The sequence below is a fragment of the Corythoichthys intestinalis genome, chromosome 8 (genome assembly GCF_030265065.1).
Source record: "Corythoichthys intestinalis isolate RoL2023-P3 chromosome 8, ASM3026506v1, whole genome shotgun sequence".
In the NCBI taxonomy this organism is placed as follows: Eukaryota; Metazoa; Chordata; class Actinopteri; order Syngnathiformes; family Syngnathidae; genus Corythoichthys; species Corythoichthys intestinalis.
In genome coordinates this window covers 49,963,526-49,990,878 of record NC_080402.1, presented here as the reverse complement: position 1 = coordinate 49,990,878, position 27,353 = coordinate 49,963,526, and the positions used below count along the sequence as shown (strand labels likewise).

The window sequence follows — 27,353 nt, the reverse complement described above, 5'->3', positions numbered from 1 at the left end:
CAGAACAGCTGTGTTTACATAAAGCGGCCTCTAGCTACATTCACTAACAGACTAGCATTGTACTTCGACATATTTACGTAAAATAAATGCTAACAGCACGGTTGTTTTTGCTTTTAACCAAGAATCGACTGTTTTACGTCCATATCTATAAAGAATTCAGCATTTATTCAAAAGAATTTTCAACAAAAAAAGCTCTTTGTGATTGCACTCGGTCAGCTTTGACGGCTTCGCCAAAGATGCATGCCCCCTATTTATCGGCCCCAACCCCACCTATACTTTATGAAGTCTATGGAGTGGGTGAAAAGGAAGAAATGGAGAGTCCTGGAATGGCTGAGTCAAAGCCCAGATCTTAATCCCATTGAGATGCTGTGGGGCGACTTGAAAGGGGCTGTACATGTAAGAAACCCCCTCAAACATCTCACAGCTCAAAGTATTCTGCGTTGAGGAGTGGGGCAAACTTTCTTCAGACCGATGTCAAAGGCTCGTAGCTGGCTACAAAAAGCGTCTCACAGAAGTTATTTCAGCCAAAGGGGGGAATACTAGCTATTACGTGGTAGGGTGTCCTAACTTTTTCCTCAGAATATGTATTTTTGTTGATATATTTGGTTTAATGAATAAAATAACATTAATTTTTGTTGTTTACCTGCAATTGAATCACTTTATTTTCCAAAGAAAACAATTACATTGATATGTATACATTTCTTAATAAAGAACTGAATATTTCATGGTGTCCTAATTTTTTCACATGACTGTGTTACGTTACATGAACTCTGTGTTGTGAGTAGCACCCCAGACTACTTTTGCCGTTTGTAAACTGAAATTTCCTTAACAGGCAATATTTTCCCATTGAGGCAAGTCTGAAAATTCTGCATGTAGAGACGCTTTTGAGTAGCGGTACCACTGTACGCAATTCAAGTCAAATCAAGTGAGAGCCCAAATTGAGCAAAATCTTTATTGAGCAAGACCAATCACAAATGATATCATGTACAACCCCACCAGCATGCCAGTGATTTCATAGAAACTATACAATGTTTAGGAATGTATGGCGCAGGAATACATAGCTTTCAAAAAAACCACCAAAAATAAAACATAAAAGCTCTACATCCATGTGCTCCGGTACAGTACGAGTTCATTTAGGGTTTGCATTGCCAGTCATGTTTTTTCAGAAGTCTTCATATGAAATACTGTTATCAAACTGTTGTAACTGTGGGGGGAAAAATGGTTAATCCCGACGCCATCAAAATCTCCCAGCCGAAGCCAGCTCGGGAGTTGTTGCAAGGGACAAGTGTACATTAAGGCAAAAGAGAAAGACCACCGACAAGAACACAAAACATTACTTAGCGATAAGGCCTCGGGCTTTGTTTTTCTCCAATTCTTCTAAACATTCACGACTCTTCAATTTGAAGGCTGTATTTTTGGGGAGCTACGACCGTTTGTGCAATTGACAAGTAACCTTTCAAAACAACCTCCACTTCAACAGGGCTACAGGTGAGTTGATAGCGAAGTGAGCCCTTGACTTTCGAGGCTACCTGGCAGCAACTCCACACAAGGTTAATGTTCGCTTGTACGACTGACTGTTAGGGCCAAAAGGAAGGGGGGAAAAAATAGGACTCTGAGAATAAAGTTATAGTATAACAAGATTAGTTGTAACTTTACAAGAAAATATTATGTAATGCAGTGTGGCTAACAAAGCCAAATTAGCTGCTAAGTACTTTACGTAGCTCCAAACCGCTGCTGTTAAATGAACAAATTGGGAGCTATGACAAATTATCAAAGACCTCTATATTGATTATAATTTGATAAATGTGCTAAAAGATTACGTTAAAACCGATTTTCTGAAGATTAACGGAGGTGTTTTAGCACTATGTAAAGTACGTAACAGCTAATTTTGCTAAATTAGTTGCACTGCATCCATACACAATACGTAAAGATACATTATATAACTACTTTAATCTCATAATATTACAATTTATGTTACGTTACTACGTAGTATTTCGAGCAGGACTTTTTTTTCATGTAGTTAAGCAATACGATTTCGACCTGGTATTGCCATTTTTCCTTGTAATTTTAGAATGTCTGACTTTTTCCTTGTAATACTTAAGCTTTAATCTCAAAGTCCCATTAATTTTCTTTGGCCCCAACGCCAAACCAATCCCAAGGCAGTTTTTAAGGGTCAAAACACTGACGACATGTAGAGCAGCTGAGAACAAAGGCCAATATTGGTCACTATATCAAAAGACAGTAAGCAGGTAGAACAAGAAAAGGAATCTGGTGGGGAGACAGCTGATTATCAGTGATGTGGATACAGTCACACGGGTGCACAACCAGTGATACAACTAGATAGAAAGGCAAACTCAAGTTGATTGTACACTTGCTTTAACCATGTACTTCATTCTGAAAGGAAGACACCATTCCGGTGAAGCGGCTCTTGATCTCGACCGGCAAAACGAACGGGCGCGAAGCAGGGGGTGGGGGAGGATCCATCAATCGAAGCTTAATGAGGTGATATGATTGGATGGTTACTCGGATGGATGAGGGAAAAGTGCTGCTACAAAGGCCGAAAGGAGTGAAAGGAATGTTGAGACAAGCGGAGCCAGGCATAAGCAGGCAGAAGGCATGACCACATGATGAAATGCATGACGGTAAAAATAAAATAACACAAGAAGGCCCAAATGGCGGAAGGAGACTGCAGGATTGGTTTGCGGGGCGGCGGACACAACATCTTTCACTCGCCACCCACTCGAAGGCCACGTTTAGTCTTTCCAGTCTTTCTTGATGTTGAGGTTCCACTCCCAGTTCAGGTGATCGTGCTTGTCGTCGTCGGTGAACTTGGATTTGATGACGTAGTTGCCGCGGGCCAGCACCCCTTTAGGAGCCTCCTCCACCGTGGTCAGAAAGTCATATGCAGCCGGGCGGGGCCCGTAGCTGCCCACCATGTAGTCCGATTTGTCAACTGGGGACGCACAACGCAACAGGTTACTTGGGAAATTATCTTTGTAAAGTGCAGAAATACCGTATTTTTCGGACTATAAGTCGCAGTTTTTTCCCATAGTTTGGCTAGGGGTGCGACTTATACTCAGGAGCGACTTATGTGTGAAATTATTAACATATTATGATATCATTTCAAAGTTATTTTGGTGTTTTGGAGTGACACTGATGGTTTGGTAAACTTGTTAGCATGGTCTTTATGCTATAGTTATCTAAATAACTTAATAGTTATGGCCACTTTCGCGTTCTGCCTTTGACAATGTGTTTTCAATTGTATCATTGACTTTTTTGTATTGAAATGCATGCTTCTAGTTTGTGGCGCTCTCACACCCAAGTGGGGGCGCACTCGCACTTGCAAAGAAGAGCGGTCACATGCTAGAAGAAGACAGAGCTACGCAGTGTCTCTGAGCGAGTGGGCGAGACAGAGAGAGACACGGCTGCAAACCTACGTTCATTGTGTTTATGCTTGTAAGATATCTACAGAGGCAACGCCTGTGTGTATCATGTTTTCTGTTGTTGTTGTTGTGTTTTTTCCACCCGTGATGGGACACTTAGGCTACGTTCATACTACAATGCACGAATCCGATTTTTTCGTGTTTTTCCGACTCGAGTGAGGCATTAACTTGACAGTCTGAATGTGACAAGTCGCATAGAACTGGACCGTTTCAAATCCGATCTGGGTCACTTTCGTATGTGGTTCAAATCCGATCTGGGACACATTTTTCTAGACTGTCGCGGCGGTCTGTACTGTCCAGTCTCTCAAATCGGAGTTCATGCAGCACTTACGTCATCAAAAAGCGAGAGAGACGCCACGGTAGCGGTGCAGCTGTGCGTTATTAGCGCCTAGCTTGCATTGAACATGGCTTTTAAGGAAGGATCGGACTTGACAACAGTCATAAAACAAATAAAAATGGGTTGAGGATAAGCCTGAGAATGATCGGTTTTCTGTCTGCTCCATATAAGCAATATTTCAACATTGCTTACACGGCCGAGAGTCGGGGCAAACTGCGCGTATGTGTGTGTGACATGCACGGACAGTGCGTGCATGCTATCGATCCATATACTTTGAATATAAGCCTAAACTGGGATTATTTATGTCTGTTATTTGTGTCCTCTTTTTAAAAAGCAAAATATGATATCCCTGGAATGACGGATGACAGCCAGGATGTGTGGTCATTTGTTTTGATGCTTCTGCGCATTGCGGGTCGTTTTGCTCAGCGGTTGTCGGACTGCGAATTAGTGTGCATGCATAATACTTGAATGGTCTCAATGGACAAAGGCAGTCTGAATGGGCACACCAAAAAAACATGACAAAAAAATTGGATTCGTGCATTAAGACCTGTAGTATGAACGTAGCCTTAGAGCCAGTTGTGTGGTTGTTTGAACGATGTGCCAATGCTAGCGAACGCATGCTAACCGTTTGTGTCATTGCCGTAATAACAGCTAATTATCATTTATTTACGTTGAGGCGAACCTGTTTGGTATCGAGGATGAAAATGATTCGTATTATTTCTATTTTTAGTTTCATTCTTCAAATGATGGTGTCATAACGTCGGCCAAAATAAAGTCAGCAATTTATACGGACGTCTAGCATCTTCATTTGGGAGTTTAGCTCGCTATATAGCCAGGACCGAGCCGTAGCGTCCTGGTGAAGATAGTATATTCGCATTTCATCATGTAACATCATACTGTACACTTATTCAGCATGTTGTTATCTATTGTATTTTTATATTAAATTGCCTTTCAAGATGACATATCTGTTCTATGAGTTGGATTTTATCAAGTAAATTTTCCCCAAAAATGCGACTTGCCTTACATATGTTTTTATCCTATTCGTTGGGCATTTTATGGCTGGTGCGACTTATAGTCCAAAAAATCTGGTACATTTGATGCAATAATAGTGAGGGGCCTGAAGAGTACTGCCACACATTCTCCCATCGAAAATCAGGAACAAGAGTAATAATGTAAGTGTATACTCACTTTTCATTCCTTTCCTGTAAGTCTGCTGCACGTATTTCAGACCTGAAACAATCTCCCTGTTCACCTGAGAAGGTAGAAAAAAAATTTGGAAAACAATGTTTATCATTGATGGCAATAAACGTCCAATCCATTGGAACTGAGAGGGCTGCAGCAAATGATTAGACGTCATTTTTGGACAAACAATGAATGATAAATATATCATTAAATTGGCACAGCAATTAAACTTGAGTAATTCGATTAGAAAAAAGTATTGAATCAAATGTTGCTGCTTCGACGATTCGTTTAATTAGAGTGGCGTTGTATTGGTTTGTTTTGAAAGGGTTTGCATTTAGTTTTATCGATTTGGGTGGATACACTGCCCTCAAATGGCAACAGTGAATATAACATACAGTGGGGCAAATAAGAATTTAGTCAACCACTAATTGTGCAAGTTCTCCCACTTGAAAATATTAGAGAGGCCTGTAATTGTAAACATGGGTAAACCTCAACCATGAGAGACAGAATGTGGGGAAAAAAACAGAAAATCATATTGTTTGATTTTTAAAGAATTTATTTGCAAATCATGGTGGAAAATAAGTATTTGGTCAATATCAAAAGTTCATCTCAATACTTTGTTACTTACTTACTTTGTACCCTTTGTCGACAATAACAGAGGCCAAACGTTTTCTGTAACTCTTCACAAGCTTTTCAGACACTGTTGCTGGTATTTTGGCCAGTTCCTCCATGCAGATCTCCTCTAGAGCAGTGATGTTTTGGGGCTGCCGTTGGGCAACACTGACTTTCAACTCCCTCCAAAGAAAACAGCCCCAAAGCATGATGTTTCCACCCCCATGCTTAACAGTGGGTATGGTGTTCTACGGATGCAATTCAGTATTCTTTCTCCTCCAAACACGAGAAGCCGTGTTTCTACCAAAAAGTTCTATTTTGGTTTCATCTGACCATAACACATTCTCCCAGTCCTCTTCTGGATCATCCAGATGCTCTCTAGCGAACCGCAGACGGGCCTGGACGTGTACTTTCTTCAGCAGGCAGACACGTCTAGCAGTGCATGATTTGAGTCCCTGGCGGCGCATTGTGTTACTTATAGTAGCCTTTGTTACTGTGGTCCCAGCTCTCTGTAGGTCATTCACTAGGTCCCCCCGTGTGGTTCTAGGATTTTTGCTCACCGTTCTTGTTATCATTTTGACACCACGGGGTGAGATCTTGCATGGAGCCCCAGATCGAGGGAGATTATCAGTGGTCTTGTATGTCCTCCATTTTCAAATAATTACTCCCACAGTTGATTTCTTTACACCAAGCGTTTTACTTATTGCAGATTCAGTCTTCCCAGCCTGGTGCAGATCTACAATTCTGTCTCTGGTCTCCTTCACTAGCTCTTTGGTCTTGGCCATAGTGGAGTGTGACTGAGTTTGTGGACAGGTGTCTTTTACACCGATAATGAGTTAAAACAGGTGTCATTAATACAGGTAACGAGTGGAGCCTCGTTAGACCTCGTTAGAAGAAGGTATACCTCTTTGACAGCCAGAAATCTTGCTTGTTTGTAGGTGACCAAATACTTATTTTCCACTCTAATTTGGAAATAAATTCTTTAAAAATCAAACAATGTAATTGTCTGTTTTCTTTTCCACATTCTGTCTCTCATGGTTGTGGTTTTCCCATGCTGACAATTACAGGCCTCTGTAATCTTTTCAAGTACGAGAACTTGCACAGTTGGTGGTTGACTATATACTTATTTGCCCCAATGTAAGTCATTTAACATGGCTAAATCCAGCTGCTCCCTGTTAAGACCAACATAAAGTTTTTGTTTGAGCTAATGTTTTTTCATGCATTCGTTAATTTAGTTTATAGGTATATTTAGCAGTTTTTTGTTGTTTTTTTTTTTTTTTGAGAATATGTGTTTTAACGATTTGCTAAGGGCATTGTATTAAAAAAAAAAAAAAAAAAAAAAAAGCATTTATAGCGTTTAAGCTCCCGGACTTCTGTTTTCCATGTTAGCCAATTGTTATTTTGCTGTATTTAGATCTTTTTTTTTTTTCCATACCGTCTGAGGCTAAGATCAAGTATTTTCTTTTTAAATGCATTTATTGCTCTTGTGGAATGAAGAATCACTGACTTTATTTTGTATTTACATTTAATACTCTTTTAAAACTGCACTCTTCGTAAGCCTTTGTTTTACATCTCTTAAAATTTATTCTGCAACACATTAAATCCATCAGTTCCTAATCCTATTCCTCGATTGTTCAAACCAATGGATAAATAATTCAATTACTTAAATAATCCACAGCTGCAGCACTACATTATCCTATTTTTTAATGCCAAGGAAAGTGATTGAAATACTGTACAGTATAAAAAAAAAATTCATCTGAAAATTCTAAATCAGAAGCATTTGCTGAATAATTCAAAAGTGTGTTTGAGTAATTTCTTAAACAGCACAAGTTGGCACTGTATACTATGCAAACAAATGAATATAAACTGAAAGCAATGATGTGTAAGTGCCAAATTTCAGTATTTTATAGGGATGTCCCGAACGCATCTTTTTGCACCCGAGTCAGAGTCACCTGACTGAGAATCCGCCAATACAGAGTCCAAATCAGATACCAAAGTTTTTTGTTTTATTTGAAAAAAATTTCCATGTCATAGTTCTATACATTTTACAGTACTTCCACTTTTTCCGGGAGTGTTGCGAAATATAAAACATATATATAGTCTTGTATCTTTTGGCAATGCCATTGTATTTCTTGATTATTTTGTTACTTTTTAGCCCTTAAAAATTAAAATACATATATATATATATACCAGGCCTGAACCATATTGGAAAAAATTAACATTGCAATATATATTGCCAAGGCTCCATACTTTTTGCATTGGTTGCACTGGTACGCCAAACTTCTTTCTTAAGGTGCACCAGCACAAAATGTAGGCGCACCCACATTTTTCATTGTATTACCTTTAACGCCTTATTTTTAATCACTCTTCATAAAATTCATATACTTCATTCATCTTCTGAACCACTTAGCCTCACGAGGGTCGCGGGGGTGCTGGAGTTTATCAGAGCTAACTCTGGGCAGAAGGCGGGGAACACCCTGAACAGGTTGCCAGCCAGTCGCAGGGGAAATATAGACACACAACCATTCATGCACACACTCACACCTACGGACAATTTGGAGTGTTCAATCTGCATACTGTGCACGTTTTTTTGGGATGTGGCAGGAACCCAGAGAAAACCCACGCAGACACGGGAAAAACATGCAAACTCCAAACAGGAAGGCCGAACCCGGGATTGAACACACAATCCCAGAGGTGGACGTGCTAAACACTGTGCCACCGTGCTGCCTTCATAATGTGAATATTTTTAAACAAGAATCATGTAGAAAAATACTTATGTTTATTAACCCTTTAAGGTCTGGGCCTATTTTGTCTGCTTTTGCATGCCTTTGAAGTTGCCTTTATATTTCAAAGAAAGAATTGTTTACGATGGCCTGGTTTGGTCCCTTTTTTTGTTACACCTTGAACTTCATGTCCAAACTGTTGTTTCCTTCACTGACCAATTATAAATCATCATTTTGGGCCCAAAAAGACCAAAAATTCCAAAATCGTTTTGTCAAAATTTTTAATATTGATGTGCAATTGACAACCAAACATGCGTAACGAACCGTTTTGAAACTTTGTAATATTTATTCAACATGTTAGGATGAACATTCAACCAAAAAAAATTAGAATAAATAGTCTTATATTTGACAATTCAACATAAACAACAGGTCTAGCCATAGGCGTTTTTTGCCTTTATATATGCTCTAGTCAAAACAGGTTATATACAGCAGACCAAACAGTGAAGAACAGTGAAAAAATATGTACCATCTAACACAAAAATTGTTTAGAGGCCATCTCTTAATGAGTTTAGGTATTGCGGCCCATCACCTGATGAAAACTACGTACACACAATCAAGCTTCTTGAACACACATTTATATACACAAATTGAGAAGACTGATTGTGGGAGAAAATATATATATATAACATTGGGAAAAAAAGTATTTTCAAAAATATTTACAATAAACAAGTTAAATTTTTTTCAGGCATGCCACTCCGAAAAGCAGTTTCGTCCTGGAATTAGACACAGGGCTGCATCACACAGCCCACACTTCCATGGGGTGTCGGTCCTCTTTCCACCCTTCCACCCTTCCATTTTCATTTCACTTTACTTTCATTGTCACTATAAATGTACATGAAAAAAGTCAGTATTTATGAAAATAATAAAGTATAAAATAAAAATAGATACAGCAATAAATAATAATGGAAATCTATATGTTTGACAATAGAAAGAATACCATAGCTGAATATGTGCTACATCCCTAATCTTCATATAGAAAGAATAACACCACAAATTATAAATTCCTGCCTGGGATACACACAGTGCACGTACGACTTTGATCTGATATGCACATTTTATTATTATATACACAAACACACACTTATATTGCATCAAAATTAATTTTGTCTTGCAATATCAAAAGAAACTTTCAAAAAACTTTTTCAGCATTAAAAAAAAAAAAGTGAGTTGGCTTACCTCTGCTCGTCGATGGCGTCACCCACGTGTTCAAATCCGTCACTATCTTCACTCGAGGACTCTTCTGAAGAAGACGATGACGACGAATTTGGACCATCCTCTTCCTCAAGTTGATCAAAAAGCACAATTGCTTGCGCAAAACTTAGTTTTCCGTTCATTCTCAAAGTCACACAAAGTCGCTGCTCGATCCAAATGGGCGTCGCTCGCCGCCTCGCTGCTTCGGAACACTCCTCCCTCTCGTTCGGTGGAACCTCGCACGGCAGTTATATTTATTTTTTTAAAAAACGCATTTTGTGCTTCCACTGTGACTTCGAAAGGGTTCGTTTGATTTGTGTTTTTTTCATGGAGCTTCCGTTTTGAAAAAGGACAAGAAATGATGGAAATATAGACATAAACAAATGATCCATGCAGTGTTTTAATGTTTTTTTGAGAGGACAATAAAACTATAAAACTTAAATGACAATATCTCACGTTTTAGTTGGTCGATTGACTTCAAATAATAATGAGAGTAAACCGCAACTTCCGCACTTTAAAACGAGACCAACCAACGGCATGTGGGTGACGTAATTAAAACGTGAGGGCGCATCAAAGACGACGTGCGCTGAGGACGCGCCGGCGCGTCCTTCGACTCTCAAGGGTTAAATGCTTCATTGAGTGAGTCCACTCAAAAAGTGCTGCTTTGGGGTATCACATAGCTCAATCTCGACTAATCGAGCAAAATGACTCTAAGTACTCCGTCCGCCATTGGTGAGGTGTGCCGCCCGCAGCACACAGCCAACTGCAGCTGACAGTACTGTTTACATTGACTGATGCTGGGCTGCTATACATAGGTGTGCAAACACCCCAGTAATGGCGGCCAACCCCAAGAGGGTGACGTACATAAATCACAACTCTGATTAGTCAACAGCAGACTGCAAGGCAATGCTGCTGCGCACTGCCAACTACTGGACAGGAATAGAAGTGAAGCCACTGAATTGTTTATTTTCACCAAAAAACACGTGTAAGGATAGATACAGATTTTGAATCGATACAAGAATTGCGGGACATATTACTGTGATACATCTCAGAATAGACATCCCTAGTGGACACAATAAAACTTAAGATAAACATGTCTTTCCTTTTAAAATGATACATTTTCTCAGTTTATACTTTTGAGCAGTCATTTTATTTAGAAAAAAAAATTAAAATTTTGGTACCTCCACATCACCGCATTGTTTTTTTGTCAGTTTATAGTTTCCCAACCTTTTGGCCATGTATGTATTGTGGGGGGTAAAAATGATATATATATATTAGGGCTGTCAAAATTATCGCGTTAACGAGCGTTAATTTTTTAAATTAATCATGTTAAAATATTTGACGCAATTAACGCATGCACTGCTCTCGCATTGCCTCAAACAGATTTCAATGATGCCGTTTATGGACATTAAGAGTGAAGAGAATGCCACCGGCCGCTTGGGGGCAGTGCAGCGCCGTTCCATACTAATGTTATTCCTTCTAATAGTGGGAGAATTAGTAGTTGTGAGACGTTTATGCTGTTGCTTTGTGCTCCACACATATTTCGGTAAGTTTGCTTTTTTTTTTGTGGCAATTATGTGTCTCTTGTTGTATTTTGGGTATGATATGCACAGAGATATATCTGTTATAAAGGCAAGTGGACACAGGCGTTCTTTGGGCTGTGCCGTTTATTGGCATAAGCTTCTGCAACTCCTTCTCAACAAACAGAAGTATCATTTAGTGAAAGTACAACAAAAATAATATTGCTATCTCTCAAAAAAAATAATGTTCACAAAAAGAATGCACTTCAGTCTGTAGTAATGAGGCCCTATTCTCACACAGCTAAACAACAATGCAAAGTGAACTGGCATTACTCAGAGTTTGGTCACTCAAGTCTTATTATTGTTATTTTTATTCTTATTATTATATTAACTACTTTTGATTGAAAATTGTACAAATTTTATTAAAACGAAAATATGAAGAGGGGTTTTAATATAAAATTACTATAACTATAACATTTATCTTTTATGAACTACAAGTCTTACTATACGTGGATCACTTAAGCAGAAAGAATGTTAATAATGCCATTTGTGGATTTATTGTTATAATAAACAAATACAGCACTTATGTACAGTATGTTTATGTATATATCCGTCTTGTGTCTTATCTTTCCATTCCAACAATAATTTACAGAAAAATATGGCATATTTTACAGATGGTTTGAAATGCGATTAATTACGATTAATTAATTTTCAAGCTGTGATTAACTCGATAAAAAATTTTAATCGTTTGACAGCCCTAATATATATATATATATATATATATATATATATATATATATATATATATATATATATATAAAACAATATAGGTTTCCTTTTCTGTAGCCTCTTTAGAATGTTTGCAGTTTTCTCATTACATTATTAAACCCATTGCGATGCGTCCCCTCCTGCCATCCCTGAAGGCCGGTTGATGGGCGCGCGTGTGGCCCGGGGGACCACCCTGGGTCCCGGGGGGGGGGGGGGGGGGGGGGGGGGGGACGGTGGCTCCTTTGCTGGGCGGCGGAAGGAGGGATGGGCTGCGCATGGAACCCCCCAGGGCCCGCCCTCCCCGGGCCGGCTGGGTGGGGGCCGTGGCCCTGGGTTGGCGCCCGCGCGGTTTCTCCGCCCGTCTGTCGCGCGCCCGGTGGGGCTTGCGTGGTGCTGGATGTGGTAGGGCATGCTCGGGTTGGGGGTTCCGGTGCCGGGATTGGCGATGCGGCGGCGCAAGGTTGGTCGCCAACGTGCTTACACTCATAAGAGATTCACACGATTACTGGGTTCTAGATCACAGAACTGATTTGTGTACACTCTACCCCTTTCAATCACTTAGCTTATAGTCTTATAGACACCCCCACCCCCATTCTCCTCTTTCACTGGCCAATTGGCCCCCACATGGTGTAAACCGGAAATACATCTCGCTGACGATAGCACCAGCATATTAGTAACTAGTTTAGATGTTCAATGTATTTCTTGTTGTTGTTTATGTGTTTCTTTTCTTTCTTCTCTTGTATTTCTTTTCTTCTGTCCCCCCATAATCCCTTCCTGTTCACTGCTTTGTCATAATAAGGTATTTTGAAGGATCACAATGGGAGTATGTCAGACTCTCCATGTGAAACATTAAAACTGTTCAGAATCCGGGCACTTAGACTTCCATTCTCTGTGTCAAACAGCTGAACAGGACAGGTTTAAAAAAAAAAAAAAAAAACATTATTAAACCCATTGGCTACCATTGATGCCAAAATATTAAAGTCATTTGAACTGGTAGTACTGGCAGTGAATAATCACCAATATCGCTTAATCTCTCACACTTCACCGAGAAACAAATTTTGGCCAACATAGGCACATTTTGGCCCATAACTCTACTGTAGATACACAGTTGTAAACAGGCTGCTCTCACCTTAAAGCTGATCTTTATTTTGTATTCAACTCCTTCCTTAAGAACAAAGGCTTCATTCTTGAAGGATTCCAAGTCTCCTGGTGGAAATCAAAATTAAACAGGTATCAACATACATTTTATCAGGTACAGATAGTCAGATGATTAGTGAACCACATAGGATCACAACATTGCTAAAAGAAACTTCTCGACTTAGTCATCAGAAGCATTTTTTCCAGATGTTTTATTAACGAATACAAAACATACATCACAAGGTGTGGCGGAAAAGTTCAAGGCCGGATGTTACCAATGCAAACTACAAATTTTCGTCTTCAACATACTCCCCCCGAAGTCCAACGCACTTCCCAAGCCTTCTCTCCCAGGCATTCATGCACTCATGAAAGGCTTTCTCCGGGAGCCTCCGCAGTGCCATCGTGACGGCCACCTTCATGTCATCGGCGTCTTCAAAACAGTTCCCCCTGATGGCCCCCTTGAGTTTGGGAAAGAGGAAGAAATCCCAAGGAGCCAGGTCCGGAGAGCACTGAGGTTGCTCCAGCACGGCCACGCTTTTCTCAGCCAGGAATTGTCGAACGCTTAGGGCGGTATGAGCGGGTGCGCTATCGTGGTGTAGCAGCCACGATTTGTCCCGCCACAGCTCAGGCCTCTTTTCACGCACCGAACTGATCAAACGCAGCAGGATCTCCTTATAAACGTGCTGGTTGAGGGTCTGGCCCTGTGGCAAGAACTTCCAGTAGACGATGCCCCTCATATCGAAGAACACGATCAATAACACTTTGACGTTATACTTGGATTCTCTGGCTTTCTTCGGGCTCGGCGGCATCGGATTCTTCGCCTGAGGGCTCTGGCGTTTGGTCTGTGGGTCATACTCGGAGATCCACGACTCATCACCTGTGATAACTCTACTTAGCAAGTCTGGTTCTGTTTCAAGGCGCTCCAGGAGGTCCTGACAGAAATGTATGCGATAATCCTTCTGGTCTTCGCTGAGTCGTTTTGGCACTAGCTTTGAACATACTTTCTGCAAGGTCAAGTCTTCGGTGATAATCTTCCAAACGTTGTCCCGGTTCATTCCCAGCTCACTCGCGATCCATCGAACCGTGGCCCGACGATCGCCGCGGACAGTCTGCCTGACGCGCTCGACGTTGGCCTCGGTCCGGCTCGTCGAAGGCCTTCCGCTTCTGGGGTCATCTTCCACGTCCTCGCGTCCCTCTCGGAACCTCTTGCACCACTCAAAAACGCGTGAGCGTGACATTGTCTCATTCCTATACACTTGCTGTAGCAACACCAGCGCTTCTGATGGCGTTTTCCCCAGCTGGACCAGAAACTTCAGGTTTGTTCGTTGCTCTGTGCTCACGGCTTGACGACCTGACACAGAGGATGTTTCTGTAAAAGAATGTGGGGAAAAAATATCCAGTATACCTGCAAACAGCAGTAACCAGAAGGAATTTTCAAGCATCCAAGCCTTGTAAAATTTATTAAACTGATTTAATTTAATAAGTTATTGTGACACTAAACTAATTTGGTGTAGGATTTTGGATGGTGATCACAGTGACAACACCTCAGATCATCATCAAATACTTTATGAATGGGAAAAATTATCTTGGAATATGCTGAACTACCATATTCTATCCAAGTGAGTATTAAATAATTGAGTATTGCACGGTAATTTGCCACAGTGGAGATCCACTTAAACTTTATCAGATGTTAATTATCCTGACAATTCCCAGCTTGTGAGGTTTTCCCTCACTGATCTACTTCGATATACAGTAGGTCAGAGCCGACAATCATAAATACTGAATATTCAATATTAGGCATTTACAGGTATGAGATCCTGATAACCTTAAGCAGAAATCACCGTTTCACACTATAGCAATTACAGCTCTAAAATGTATTATTTTGAGATGCCTGGGTTAAAAAGTAAATAAATCCATTGAACAGGATTTTTACTCTTCAAAACAACATTTAGTAAATTGGAAAATAAGTATAATGATACTAGAGCTGAAACGAATAATCGAGCAACTTGAGTAACTCGAGTTTAAAAACTGATCCGAGTAATTTTATTCACCTCGAGGAATCGTTTAATTTTGCCAGCTCTAAGCATCACTACTTTTGATGCGGGACAACGCGCTGACGTCACGTGCGCAGAGGAAGAAGCAAGGGGGGGGGGGGGACTTACCGCAGCCGACAGCAGCTACAAACTACACCGACGTTGCTAAAAACTACGCCCGCATGATGCTAGTTTGGTAGCAGGTAGTGTTCGATGCATCTCATAGATATCGCATGCATTTAAGACTAGATGCGAAATGACAGACTCGGCCGCGTCTGGGCAGCGTTAGTAAGCAGCCGCCATCTTTAAGCAGTAGACTTCTCATCGCTAATAAATATTACATTACTGTCTCGCTCACGTAACGTTAGCCCTTCAGAGGGCTAGGTTTCTATTGATTATGAGTTTATGACCACTGTCAATGCGTGGCTAACATGTCTTCCATACAGGCTTTATTTAATCTGTAAAAACACAGCGCAGTAGAGTGATGAGGGTGTAAAATTAAAACATGATAAAGCTAATTGTCAGTTTTAGCTCAGTAGTCATTACTGAATAAATGTGCTCCAATACAGCAGGTATCATACATTTATTTTGAACACTGCAAAAACTCAAAATCCTACCAGTACTTACAGTTTAGACTAACTTAAAACTTAACTAAAACTTAAAAATAGATTGACAATGGAAATTAAATTGAAACACGTGGGGAAAACACGTAGCTTTCAAGTGATGTGTGTTATCAAGCGTAATTACATTTTTAGGTAAGAATTTTTTTTTTTTTTCTTTTTTAAATAAGATCTAGAAGTTTTTGGAGTGAAAGCAGTGAATTTTTTTTCTAGTCACATCTTAGATGCAATTGTTGGCTGTTTTCAACAATGTACATCGAAAATAAAGACATTGATTGACTGAAAATGGTTCAAAATTGGATTAAATGTCTATTTTTCTCATGTATATTTATAATTGCTCTTTACCTAAAAAAAATAAATAAAAGTTTTATCCGATTACCCGATTATAGATAGAATTTTCAGTCGATTACTCGATTACTAAAATATTCGATAGCTGCAGCCCTAAATGATACATTAGGGCTGCAGCTATCAATTATTTTAGTAGTCCATTAATCGATGAAGTATTAGGTTTGAGCAATCAGATAAGGAACATAAAAAAATGAAAATACCTGAGCTGAGCCTCAAACGGTATAAAAAATAAATAAGGATCTAAGTACATCAAAAAGAACAGTTGGCTAACTTACATAGCAAAGTCCGTTAGCTTAAATGCAATAAAATGCTAACTTTTTTTGTTGTTTCAAATTAGCTCAAACAAAAACTTAGCTTATGTTGGTCTTAACAAGGCGCAGCTGGATTCAGTCATGTTAAATGAGTTATGTCTATTCACTGTTGCCACTACAAGGCGGTGTATTCCCAAATCAATAAAACTAAATTCAAACACTTTCAAAAATAAACCATTACAACGCCACATTAAACAAGTACTCGAAGCAGCAAAATTGAATTTAATCTTTTTTTAAACGAATTATTAAATCGATATATCATTGAAGCACTAAAAAATAAATGCAGTCCTTTAGGTGAGGCTAAACCCATAGCCAGAGCTCAACATTATCATCATCACAAAAAATATATATATATTTTTTCCCTCGTATCATGTTTACGTGATACACACACTTTTCTCTCTCAGGCACAGTGGTCAGAGAGAAAAAAAACACTGCAGAGTGTGTTCTGAAAATGTTATTTTGAGCAGATGTTTACAATGGCGGTAGACTTAAAAATAGGCTAATGTTAGAGAGGAAACTAGTTAGCAGTCTTTCATTCATTCATTCATTTTCCATGCCGCTTATTCCTCATGATGGTCGCGGAGGTGCTGGAGCCTATCCCAGCTAACTTCGGGCAGTAGGCAGGGGACACCCTGAATTGGTTACCAGCCAATCGCAGGGCACAAGGAGACACACAACCATTCACGCACACACTCACACCTATGGACAATTTAGAGTGTTCAATCTTGGCATGCTAATTAGCCACGCTATCTGCCTCGTTACTATGCTTACGGGAAGTATGTTTTACCACCGCTAGAAACACTATACACGATGGACTTAACTCTCGTAGCTGGTGGGAAACGTTCATGACAATGTTTACTATGGGTGTGCCAAAAAAAATCGATTATTAGATTCACTGAGATTCAACACGTGACTATTTGATTACGATTCATAAATGCTAAAAAATGATGATTTTCCCTAACAATTTAATGACAGGCCGCTGCTAGCGGAACGAAATTCAAGACCAGTGCTTAATTTGTAAATCATTCGGTGCCGGAATGCAAAGTACATATGACAGCGCAGGGATGACGACACGGGGACAGGTGCCAGAGCTTATGAAGAAAATGGTGCTGAAAACAAAACACAAATGCCCGCCCACTTGCAATGCTGCTGGACTTTTCTTTCTTTTCTCTGTGCTTTTCTGACTCGTTTTGAACCATCTTCCTTCATTTTGAAAAAAGACAGTAAAGGCAACTGTCTTTTTGGTATGTTGACATACTGTTTGATGCTGGCTGCTTGTGCCCCAAATGCCGCAAATTTCAAAATTTAGTGATTTGTTGGTCCAGCTTTTCGGTGCATCAACAAATCCCCGACTCTTGCAAATGACGTTAAATTTTTATACACAACATGCAATTCTTGGGATATGTTGTGTAAATGAATATATGTATATTATTTTATTTTATACTGTAATATCCCTAACTGTGTGTAATATTCTGATATGTTTTCCGAGGCACCCTGAAGTGCACACAACGTTACTGTTGTTTTGGTCACGTGATGCGGGAGTATAATAGAGAGCCACAGTCTGCTGAGAGCCCCAAGCTGTGTTGGTACTGTTAGCTCCATGTGTTAATAAAGAAACAAAGTTGTCAGCACGTTGTGTGTTCGATACCTTTGTCAACAAAAAGCTCAAAGCAAAACATTATGCACAATCCGTTTAAGAGTCGCTGGGACTGGAGAGCTGTGAGTAGTAGGAAGCGAGGAGGAGACGAGCGAGAAGCAAAAGTTTGCGGTCAAATGTGGCGGGTGTCTGCTATTATTTTTTTAATTGTTTTCTCATTGTTGCCACAATAAAGTGGAGAAAGCCATCAACGACTCCTCTCCTTCTTTCCCCCCCTCAAAGTTTTTATATTATTATTTTATATGCACGAGAGGTGCCGGATCTGCCCAAATAAGTCTCGGAACACAGGGAAGCCAAAATCAAGAGGTGCCGGATCTTGTTCCGGCAAGAGCTGGCTCAAATTAACCCTCAAATTAGCCCTTTTCAAGACACATCTGCCGCCCGGACACCTAAATGGATGCACAAGGTTAAGATGGGTGCAGGGGAAGTTACTGAGCGAGAAATTTACTCCTGTTCAAAAGACTCGAAAATACATTTGTGTATGAGACAGGCAAGGACCGGGTCACGCTTTGGGTCCTCTTCTGTGTGTTATTTTTTAGTTATTTTTAAGTAATTTTCTAGAGCGAGAGGGGAAGAGAGATAGTTTGTTGCTCTTTGCCCTTCAGTTGTCCAGCAGTCGGTTTAAGTCGCGTTGATTGGAAAAATGTCCCTAGTGTGTTGTCTAACAGGTGAGTACACGAACCTTCTTGTACTGTTTAGCCTTCATTGCTGTTGTTTTTGAGATGTTACTAGTTGGCGCCGAGCACTATGCTAATTAGCGAATTCGTTTAAGTGTCGATTTGGTCATTGTTTAGTGGTGTACAAAAGTTACTCCAGATGCAGAACGTGTAAAACCAGGACTAAATACAGCGGTAACACTACAAACATGCTACATAGTACAGAAATCTGTGAAAACAAAGTATATTGGTCAAATATAGTCTTATTTCTAAAGGCACTTTTTTCCAGAAAATGTGGAATTCATTCCACCAGTGTAAATTTGATTGTACTGTTGAGAGAAATTAGCTGCTTCTAAGGCAGTGCTTCTCTTTTTGCACTTTCTTGTGAAAAAGAGCATCTTAAGGTCAGCTGTGTTGTATCGGCATGTTGAGAAATAAGTAGTGCCTTAGAAATGGTTAATGTCTTTGCACTTTGTTTATAAAAAAAATTTAAACTAAAAGCAGCTTAAGGGCAGCTTTTTGTTGAGTGGGCATGTTTCCATCATTCCTGTTGAATCATTAAGACATTTTAAATACATAATTGAGATGAATTTGTTTGGCTCTTTATTAATTTAACAATGTATTATTCGATAATTGTGATAATCGTGATCATCGTCAATCCCGTGATCATCGTTCAATCATCGCATCGTTTCACCCTGAATCTTAATCCAATAGAATCGTGGGATGCCTAAGATGGCACACCCCTTGTTTACTAACCTTAAATTTTTTATACTAGTAAATGTGAAATCATATTGAAGGTATTGCCTACTTGGCAGCCACCCTCTGCAAACATTTTTTACATGTCGGTTGGCCCTCCTTTTTAAACCGCTGCTGTCTAACTTTTCTGTAGCCGAAGTAATCCCGTACCAGCTACTTCGTTTTCTTCGATGGGGGAAAAAGTTCAGGTGTTTCACCTCCTCCAGCCATTGTGTAGCACAGCTGCCTCACTGACAATGAGCAACATCTGGAGGGGGAAGGGTGAGCCCTGCAACTGCAAGCGAGGGATTTCTCCCTGCATTTTTGGGACATAAAAAATAGCTAATACGGTAGGGACGGTATGACAGAAAAATGTTGAGGTTTTCAAACCGTGACATTTTCATACCACGGAATTCCTTGGAACCTGTAACCGACATCTCTATTCAATATTTGCAATCACAAATCCTTTTGTTTGTGGTCAACATCGGGACGACCAAGCCGTAGACGGTTTGCGATTTACACGGTAACCAGTTAGTCATATGTAGGTCCCCTCTCATCTTAAAAATCAAAAGATCTTCAAAATCTTTTTTCTTCTGGACAGATTTTGGAAAAGGCATTTTCAGATGTCTCAATGAATGTAAAGCCTTGTAGAAAATCCCTTAACTCTTCAAAGCATCTCGAGAAGCAACAAACACTTATTACGGGCTGGACCAAAATCTGGCCCATGCATAAAACTAGTGTTTAAAGGCGCTTCTACATTGCACTTGGTTTGAAAGAAACACACTCGCAGGAAGGCCCCAGGAAGCAGCAGGGACAATGGCAATGTGGTGGAAGTTTCCTCATAGTAGGTACTGGTTGCCAAGGCATTGACCAGGAAGTAGCCTGGTGCCTTTTCTGCTGGTTTGGATAGGACGATATGCAGTATGTCACTGTTGCAAAAGAAAGTCCTAGCATTAATAAAGAAGGAGGGACCCAAGTGAAGTGATGTGGCTATGCTACACACTAAGATAACAATATTATTGTTCAAAATGCTGAAATCACAAATTTCCACCACTTTTCAACCAACCTGGCTCAAAGTAGTTGAGAGCTCCCTCCATCACTGAGCCATTTTTTCAACCACATCCAACTACGTCATCAGTCTTGTGACTTGGAGCTCAGGACATCAGAGTTGAATTCTCCATTTACTTTTTTTTTCTTTTATGTTTTCACTGTAGACTCCAGCAGAATATCTTACTGTTGCTCTGAAATCAGTCTGCCATCCAAATTGAACATTTCTCCACACAGGACAGGTAGCCTTGCTCATGTGGCTCATGTGGCTTCGGTTCCCATAATATGGCACCCCGGTAATGAATGTGTTGGCCAAAAGCACACTATGCTGTGCTAAGTGCAGTGTGAAAGGGCCTTCAATACTATTTCCATAAGTGGATGTAAACCATTAAAGCTGCTCTTTATTAGTATGAACAAGGCAACATGTTCTTCCTGTATAATTGAGTAGGAAATATTTAATTCTTGTCTTGCAAGAGACAAATATTTACAAAAACAGGCTATTTCCAATGAACTATCCCATTGGGACTCACCTTGCAAGTCCAGCACGAGAGGATTTGGGGCACTGTCACACAACAGTGCCATTTGGGTCACCTGGACATTGGGAACGTTGGGATCTGACAAGAAGAGAACAGGCATGAGCTTCTGCAAATTTATTACATGGAAATGTGCATTATAGGTTATGTTCATTACTAGAGCTGGGAATCTCTGGGCACCTAACGATTCGATTACGATTACGATTCAGAGGCTCCGATTCGATTATAAAACGATTATTGATGCACCCCCCTCCTTTTTTTTTCTCTCTTTTTTTTTTCAATGTCTTGTACATTAGTTCCGAAATTGTTCAAATATACTTTCAGGCTAAACCACACTACTATTTCAGTATCAAGTTAACATATAGCAGTAAACAAATATACAAAAATAACATTAAATAAAAAACTCCAGTCCCCATTCTGTATCAGCAGCTTTAAACTACATTCAATTAATTTAATGTTGTGAATCAACCGTTAAATTTGTTAAAATTGCTCCCGTTATTCCATAATTTCCCTTTTGTCTACTTTCGACATGTGAAAGTTTTAAAACTATTTTAAAGATAGATTCAAGTCAATATTTTACCGATTTAGGAGTATTTTAGATTAGAGCTGTCCCGACTAGTCGACATAGTCGACGTCATCGATGACGTAAATCCGTCGACGAGCACAACATCCCGTCGACGGTTAATGAAGGGTTAAAAAAATATATGCGTGGAAAATTCAGAATGTCGGATGCTCTGTATGCAAGCGGGGAAAGCGGCACAAAGCCAAAAAAGCACACCAGAGTGTCCAAAACATTGACTTATTTCAAAGAAACAAAGGAGCGTACACTCTTCCGTCCTGTCTCTTCAATGCCAAGCTTGGCTGCACGTCGGCCGTGAATAAACACCTCAAGCGCCGTAACCCAGTTTGTAATTTTTTTTTTTTTCATTTTTTGTACACCAGAGGGTGCTGTCGCCTTACTAAATAATAATGTTTCTTTGACAATGGGCCTATAAGTGCTATTAGTATTGTTCTTAATGCTAACTGAAAGGTTTATTTCATGTTATGGTTTATTTTATGGTATAGAAAATTATATAAGGTTAAAAGGTCATAAATATATACAGTATATACAGTGATTGCACTTAAGGGAGAGATTGTCAATGATAAGGTAATAAATTAAGGTAAAGGCAATTCATATAGGCAATTCATTGATATATAAATAAGGTTTCAAAGGAAAAAGGTGAAAAGTTTTCGTTAATTTCGTTCTAATTGTGTTGTTTTATTTGTGTGCACCGTAGCTTTTACAGTGTGATTACATCAAGGATGGAATAAAAGTTGTAAACCATCAGTTTAAGAGACCATCTTTTCAATCGGGATGCTACACTAGTTAATTCTATCGGCATTTGAACTCATTGTTTATTTGTGATTTATTATTGTTATTTACGTGTTTATTTGTACTTTAATAATTTAAGTGTTCCAATATGTTTTTTGTGAATTGATAAGCGTCAACAAAAATTGCATTGCTAAATTAGAAAACAAAAAAAAACAAAAAAAAAATTTTTTTTTTTTTTAATTATTAGATTAGTCGACTAATCGTAAAAATAGTCGGCTGACTAATCGGGAGAAAATTAGTCGTTTGGGACAGCCCTATTTTAGATAAAAAGTTAATTAGGTTTGCTTGGAAGGTTCGCTACAACAGCCTTGCAGGGAAGTGTACTGCTTTAAGATGGCGGCCATTTATAACGCCAGCATCTAGCTTTTTGTAGATGTGCTGCTAACACTACCAAATCTATATTGCATCTAGTCCTACATAAATGATATCCACCGTAACATTATATGGATGTACTTGTAGCAGCTTTTCGGAAGCAGTCAGGTATGTTGTTGTGTTTTTTTATCTCGTTGCATGAGTTGAGCAAGAGCCATGAGTTGAGCATTGGCATTACCCGAGGGGCCGGGTAATGGGAAGCATGATGTTTAGCTACTCTCGCTCCGTTCCATCCCGAAGACCGCGCGGCGCGCTGAGTGTTGTGTACTTCCGCTTTACTTGGCATATTTCAATAATCGGAATTTGGATGTTTGTGAATCGTTCTCGAATCTTCCACGACCGAATCGCGAATAATCTAAGAATCGGAAATTTTGCACACCTCTATTCATTACGCATATTTAATATTATACAGTGGTATGAAAAAGTATCTGAACCTTATTTCTCATATTTCTGCATAAAATCATCAAATGTGATCTGATCTTTGTCACACAGATGAAAAAACCGTGTTTGCTTAAACTAAAACCATCCAAACATTTATAGGTTTTCATATTTTAATGAGGAATGTATGCAAACAATGACAGAAGGTGGAAAAATAAGTAAGTGAACCATCACATTTAATATTTTGTGGCATATGCAGTATTTACACAGTGACATTAGGGCTTTTTTTTTGTGTTACATCAATATCAATGTACAACTGTCATTTGCACTACCATATCAAGTCAGCCATCTGCCTCCTAATCAGAGTACTGCAAATTGTCATATACGCACTGTTATATTCCAACTACATCACCACTTGCTGCTAGTCACTAATTCACTTTACTCCAAATCTGTGTACATTGTAACAAATGTTTTTTTTATATTAGCGTTATTGTATTTTTGTTTTATGTGGTGCACGTTATACTCTGTACAACAACAAAGACTTTCTATTCTATTCTAAAATGTATTACCGAATTTTTCGGACTACAAGTCACAGTTTTTTTTCATAGTTTGGCTGGGGGTGCGACTTATACGCAGGAGCGACTTACGTGTGAAATTATTAACACATTATGATTTCATTTCACATGTTATTTTGGTGCTTTGGAGTGACACTGATGGTTTGGTAAACTTGTTAGCTTGTTCTTTATGCTATAGCTATCTGAATAAGTCTTGACAGCGACGGCCATGTTCACGTTCTGCTTTTGGCAATGTGTGTTCAATTGTATTATTGACTTTTTTTTTATATTGAAATGCATGCTTTTAGTTTGTGGCACTTTCATGCCCAAGTGGGGGCACACTCGCACTTGATTACGCGAAGAAGAGCGCTCACACGCCAGAAGAAGACTGACAGCTACGCAGCGTCTGAGCGAGAGAGAGAGAGAGAGAGCGAGAGACTGCTGCGAACCTACGTTCATTGTTTATGCTTGTAAAATATCTCTACAGAGGCAAGTGGTAACAACGCCTGTGTGTATCATCTTTCGGTTGTTGTTGTGTGTTTTCCACCCGCGATCGGACACTTAAGAGCCAGTTGTGTAGTTGTTTGACTGATGTGCTAATGCTAGCGAATGCATGCTAACCGTTTGTGTCATTGCTGTAATAGCAGCTGATTATCATTTATTTACATTGATGCGAACCTGTTTGGTATCGAGGTCTAAATGGATTTGTGTTATTTTTATTTTTTAGTTTCACTCTTCAAATGATGGTGTCATAACAACGGCCAAAATAAAAGTCAGCTAATTATACGGACGTCCAGCACCGTCATTTGGGAGTTTAGCTCGCTGTAGAGCCAGGACTGAGCCGTAGAGTCCTGGTGCATCATGTAACGTTATCATACTGTACACTTATTCAGCATGTTGTTCTCTATTACATTTTTATATTAAATTGTCTTTCAAGATGACATATCTGTTCTATGTGTTGGATTTTATCAAGTAAATTTCCACCAAATATGTGACTTAAACTCCGGTGCAACTTATATCAGGGGTCGCGTTAACCGAATATTTTCCGTCATTGACCAGTTTTTAAAAACGGTGACGGAAAAAACTGAAGTCCATCCGTCATTTTGACAGGTTGCAATTCACACCCCAGACCACAGGGTGGCGAGTGAGCATATTAATTAGCTATTGTCTCTCTTGATGCATGACGTCGTTGGCCTTACTCGGAAAAATGTCAAGGCAACTGAGTGTTTGGCTGGCACGGCCAGACTGTTCTCCCTGTATTTTTCAAACACTGAGAGAAAAGTCTGGGACACAGCCTCTCGAGTAGGTACAAAATCAATCGACAAATGAGATTTGTTTATTTGCGTGACGTGTTCTTCACGAGCAACGTCACGCTTGCGCGCTGAAAGTCGTCTCTACATCAACACGGATGGCGACAGGAGAGCCGAGAATATGTTCCAATCCGCGGTAAATTCAGTTTTAAATGAGCTAAAACACATCGACACGAGTCATTGACAACAGTCTGTCTCGCGCTAGCCATGATGAATAAACTCCGTTCTCCTCGTAGGTTTACTTCCGCGCGCAATTCCCTCGTCCTGCCCTTGTCGCTTTGCTAACGGCACGTCTGCCCGTCGCTGATTGGTGCACTCCACTGTCTGTTTGCCTCTTGTTAAGCTTGTTCGGACGGAATATTAATTAAAAATGAATGAAAACTAAATACTATTGAATATGTCATTATTATCATTTTAAAAATGTAAGTGACGGGTAAAAATAGATTATGACTGGATTTTCATGACACTGTCAGTCAAAATGACAGACAACGAAAAAGTCTAGCGCAACCTCTGACTTATATATATGTTTTTTTTACTCTTTGTTGGGCATTTTATGGCTGGTGAGACTTATACTCAGGTGCGACTTATAGTCCGAAAAATATGGTATCACATATTTACCATTCCCCCCAATATCTGGTGGATACTGTGATTCTCTTGTATAACAAAATTCTTGGATAGCCCCTCAACCCAAAATCATCCATCCACACTACAATATGATAGCATATATAACAAATTCACACACAAACACAGCACCAGCAATAGTCTGATTCACCATAAGTAGCTAAACTGTCACTATACATAAATTTGTACCAAACACTATATATAAAATCAGAGTGAAAGTGATCGCTCACACATACATAAACACGCACACAAAACAGCACAATAAAAAGTCCAAATGTATTACCGGCAGCAGCGACTGCAGAGCCGAGGAGAGCTTCTTTATATTTACGTAAGCTCTCATCATCCTTATCCATCTCATGGATCTCCTGCACAGTCTTCCGGGCAGGTGCCTTGTAGTTCACGTGCTCTGGCTCCTCATTTTCAGCAGCGATGGCTGCTAGCTGCTCTGGAGTCATGTCATCCTCAGCCATGTCTGGTGATAACAAAATAAAATGTATACAGTTAGGTCAGGTGATGAAGAAAAAAAGATTCATAACAGAAAACATGTGGAGCCATTCACCGACTTGGAACAAGGTTGCAACTACCTGGAGAAACGGATGAAGTGCTGACAAACAGCGCACGTCCAAAGCCTGATTCTCTAGCAGCTTTAAGCACAAAAACTAGCAGCGACTCCCGTTTTTAAGATGCTGCTGCTGACCTAACCCTGACGTCACATTAACTCACTTCTCTGAAATTACGTCACTGCTGTGTGAGAGTCATGGAAAAGTGTTCCCAATCACAGGACTACTTACTGCACACTTCATGTTTAATTGTTGGACTATGGGACAATGAGAGTCTATTACTTCTTTAATTAAAATGCCATGTTGAGAAGGGCTTTACTACATGTACCAAATTTTCTATTTATTTTGTATGTACATAAATATAGCATACAATTAAAAATATATAGAGGGAAATGAAAACAGTACAGTACAAGCTGCATGCAGTTGTGTATGTGTCAATAAGGACAGAGCAGGTATATGAAAATCCCCTAAAAAATACAGGCTAGTCCACTATCAGCATACCCTTGGGCAAGGTAACAGACCAAGGTAACAAACCACAAAAACCCCTAAAACAGGGCCTTTCTTGGTGGGGATAAAATAATTTTACAGCAATTTCACAAATAAACAAGCCCAAAAGACCTTACATTCCCATCAGTGCGATCTTAACTGTGACATGGCACATCATCCACATATTCTAATGACTTAACTCAAGATATTTACTTTCACGTAATCTTCATTTAGGCAGAAGTGGGAAGAGTAGCCAACAATTTTATTCAAGTAAGAGTAGTGTTACTTCAAAATAATATTACTCAAGTAAAAGTAGTAATTAAAAAAAAATGTACTAAAGTACAAGTAAAAAAGTATTTGGTGAAAAGATACTCAAGTAATTAGTAACTGTTTTTTTTTTTTCAACAATGGTATTTTTTTTTTCCCAGGACAAAGTTATCTATATGATCTGTTGTTATAATGATACTGTACAATAACCGATTACATAACCACACTAAGCAACAAAAATACACAAAAGGAAATCATTGACTTCAGGCAATAGAGAAAAAAAAAGACAGAAATGAAGCATTATTCGTCCAAAGAGCATGAGTGCCGTCCAGCGGAAAAAATAGCTCCTAGTTTGAATAGTGAATAGTTCCTTCATAGTTACTATTATGAAATTAAAAGAATCATATCTCTGGTTTTCCTTGATCAATTGGTGCTAAATAAAACCTGGGAAAAAGGTATAAGTCTGCGTATTCAAGTCGTGTTAAGAGCACCGCTCTATGTAAAATACTTCATTTTTTCA

The 27,353-nt window shown here is 39.5% G+C and overlaps 2 protein-coding genes across 2 annotated transcripts in view; both read right to left on the bottom strand.

The window, feature by feature from the left end:
* Positions 1-938: 938 nt before the first annotated feature.
* The window catches only part of LOC130920380 (rho GDP-dissociation inhibitor 1-like), a 41,038-nt gene continuing 14,623 nt past the window's right edge, over positions 939-27,353 (bottom strand). The window contains exons 2-6 of the mRNA XM_057843562.1: positions 25,804-25,992; positions 20,911-20,994; positions 12,966-13,042; positions 4,969-5,032; positions 939-2,953 (exon numbers count right to left, since the gene is read on the bottom strand). Of these exons, the coding sequence (XP_057699545.1) occupies positions 2,754-2,953; positions 4,969-5,032; positions 12,966-13,042; positions 20,911-20,994; positions 25,804-25,990 (612 nt within the window). The 5' untranslated portion in view covers positions 25,991-25,992 and the 3' untranslated portion in view covers positions 939-2,753. The remainder of the gene's footprint in view (positions 2,954-4,968; positions 5,033-12,965; positions 13,043-20,910; positions 20,995-25,803; positions 25,993-27,353) is intronic.
* Positions 13,049-15,086, bottom strand: LOC130920379 (protein GVQW3-like). Its single transcript, XM_057843561.1, has one exon. The coding sequence runs from the start codon at positions 14,413-14,415 to the stop codon at positions 13,258-13,260; it is 1,158 nt and encodes a 385-aa protein (XP_057699544.1). The 5' UTR covers positions 14,416-15,086; the 3' UTR covers positions 13,049-13,257.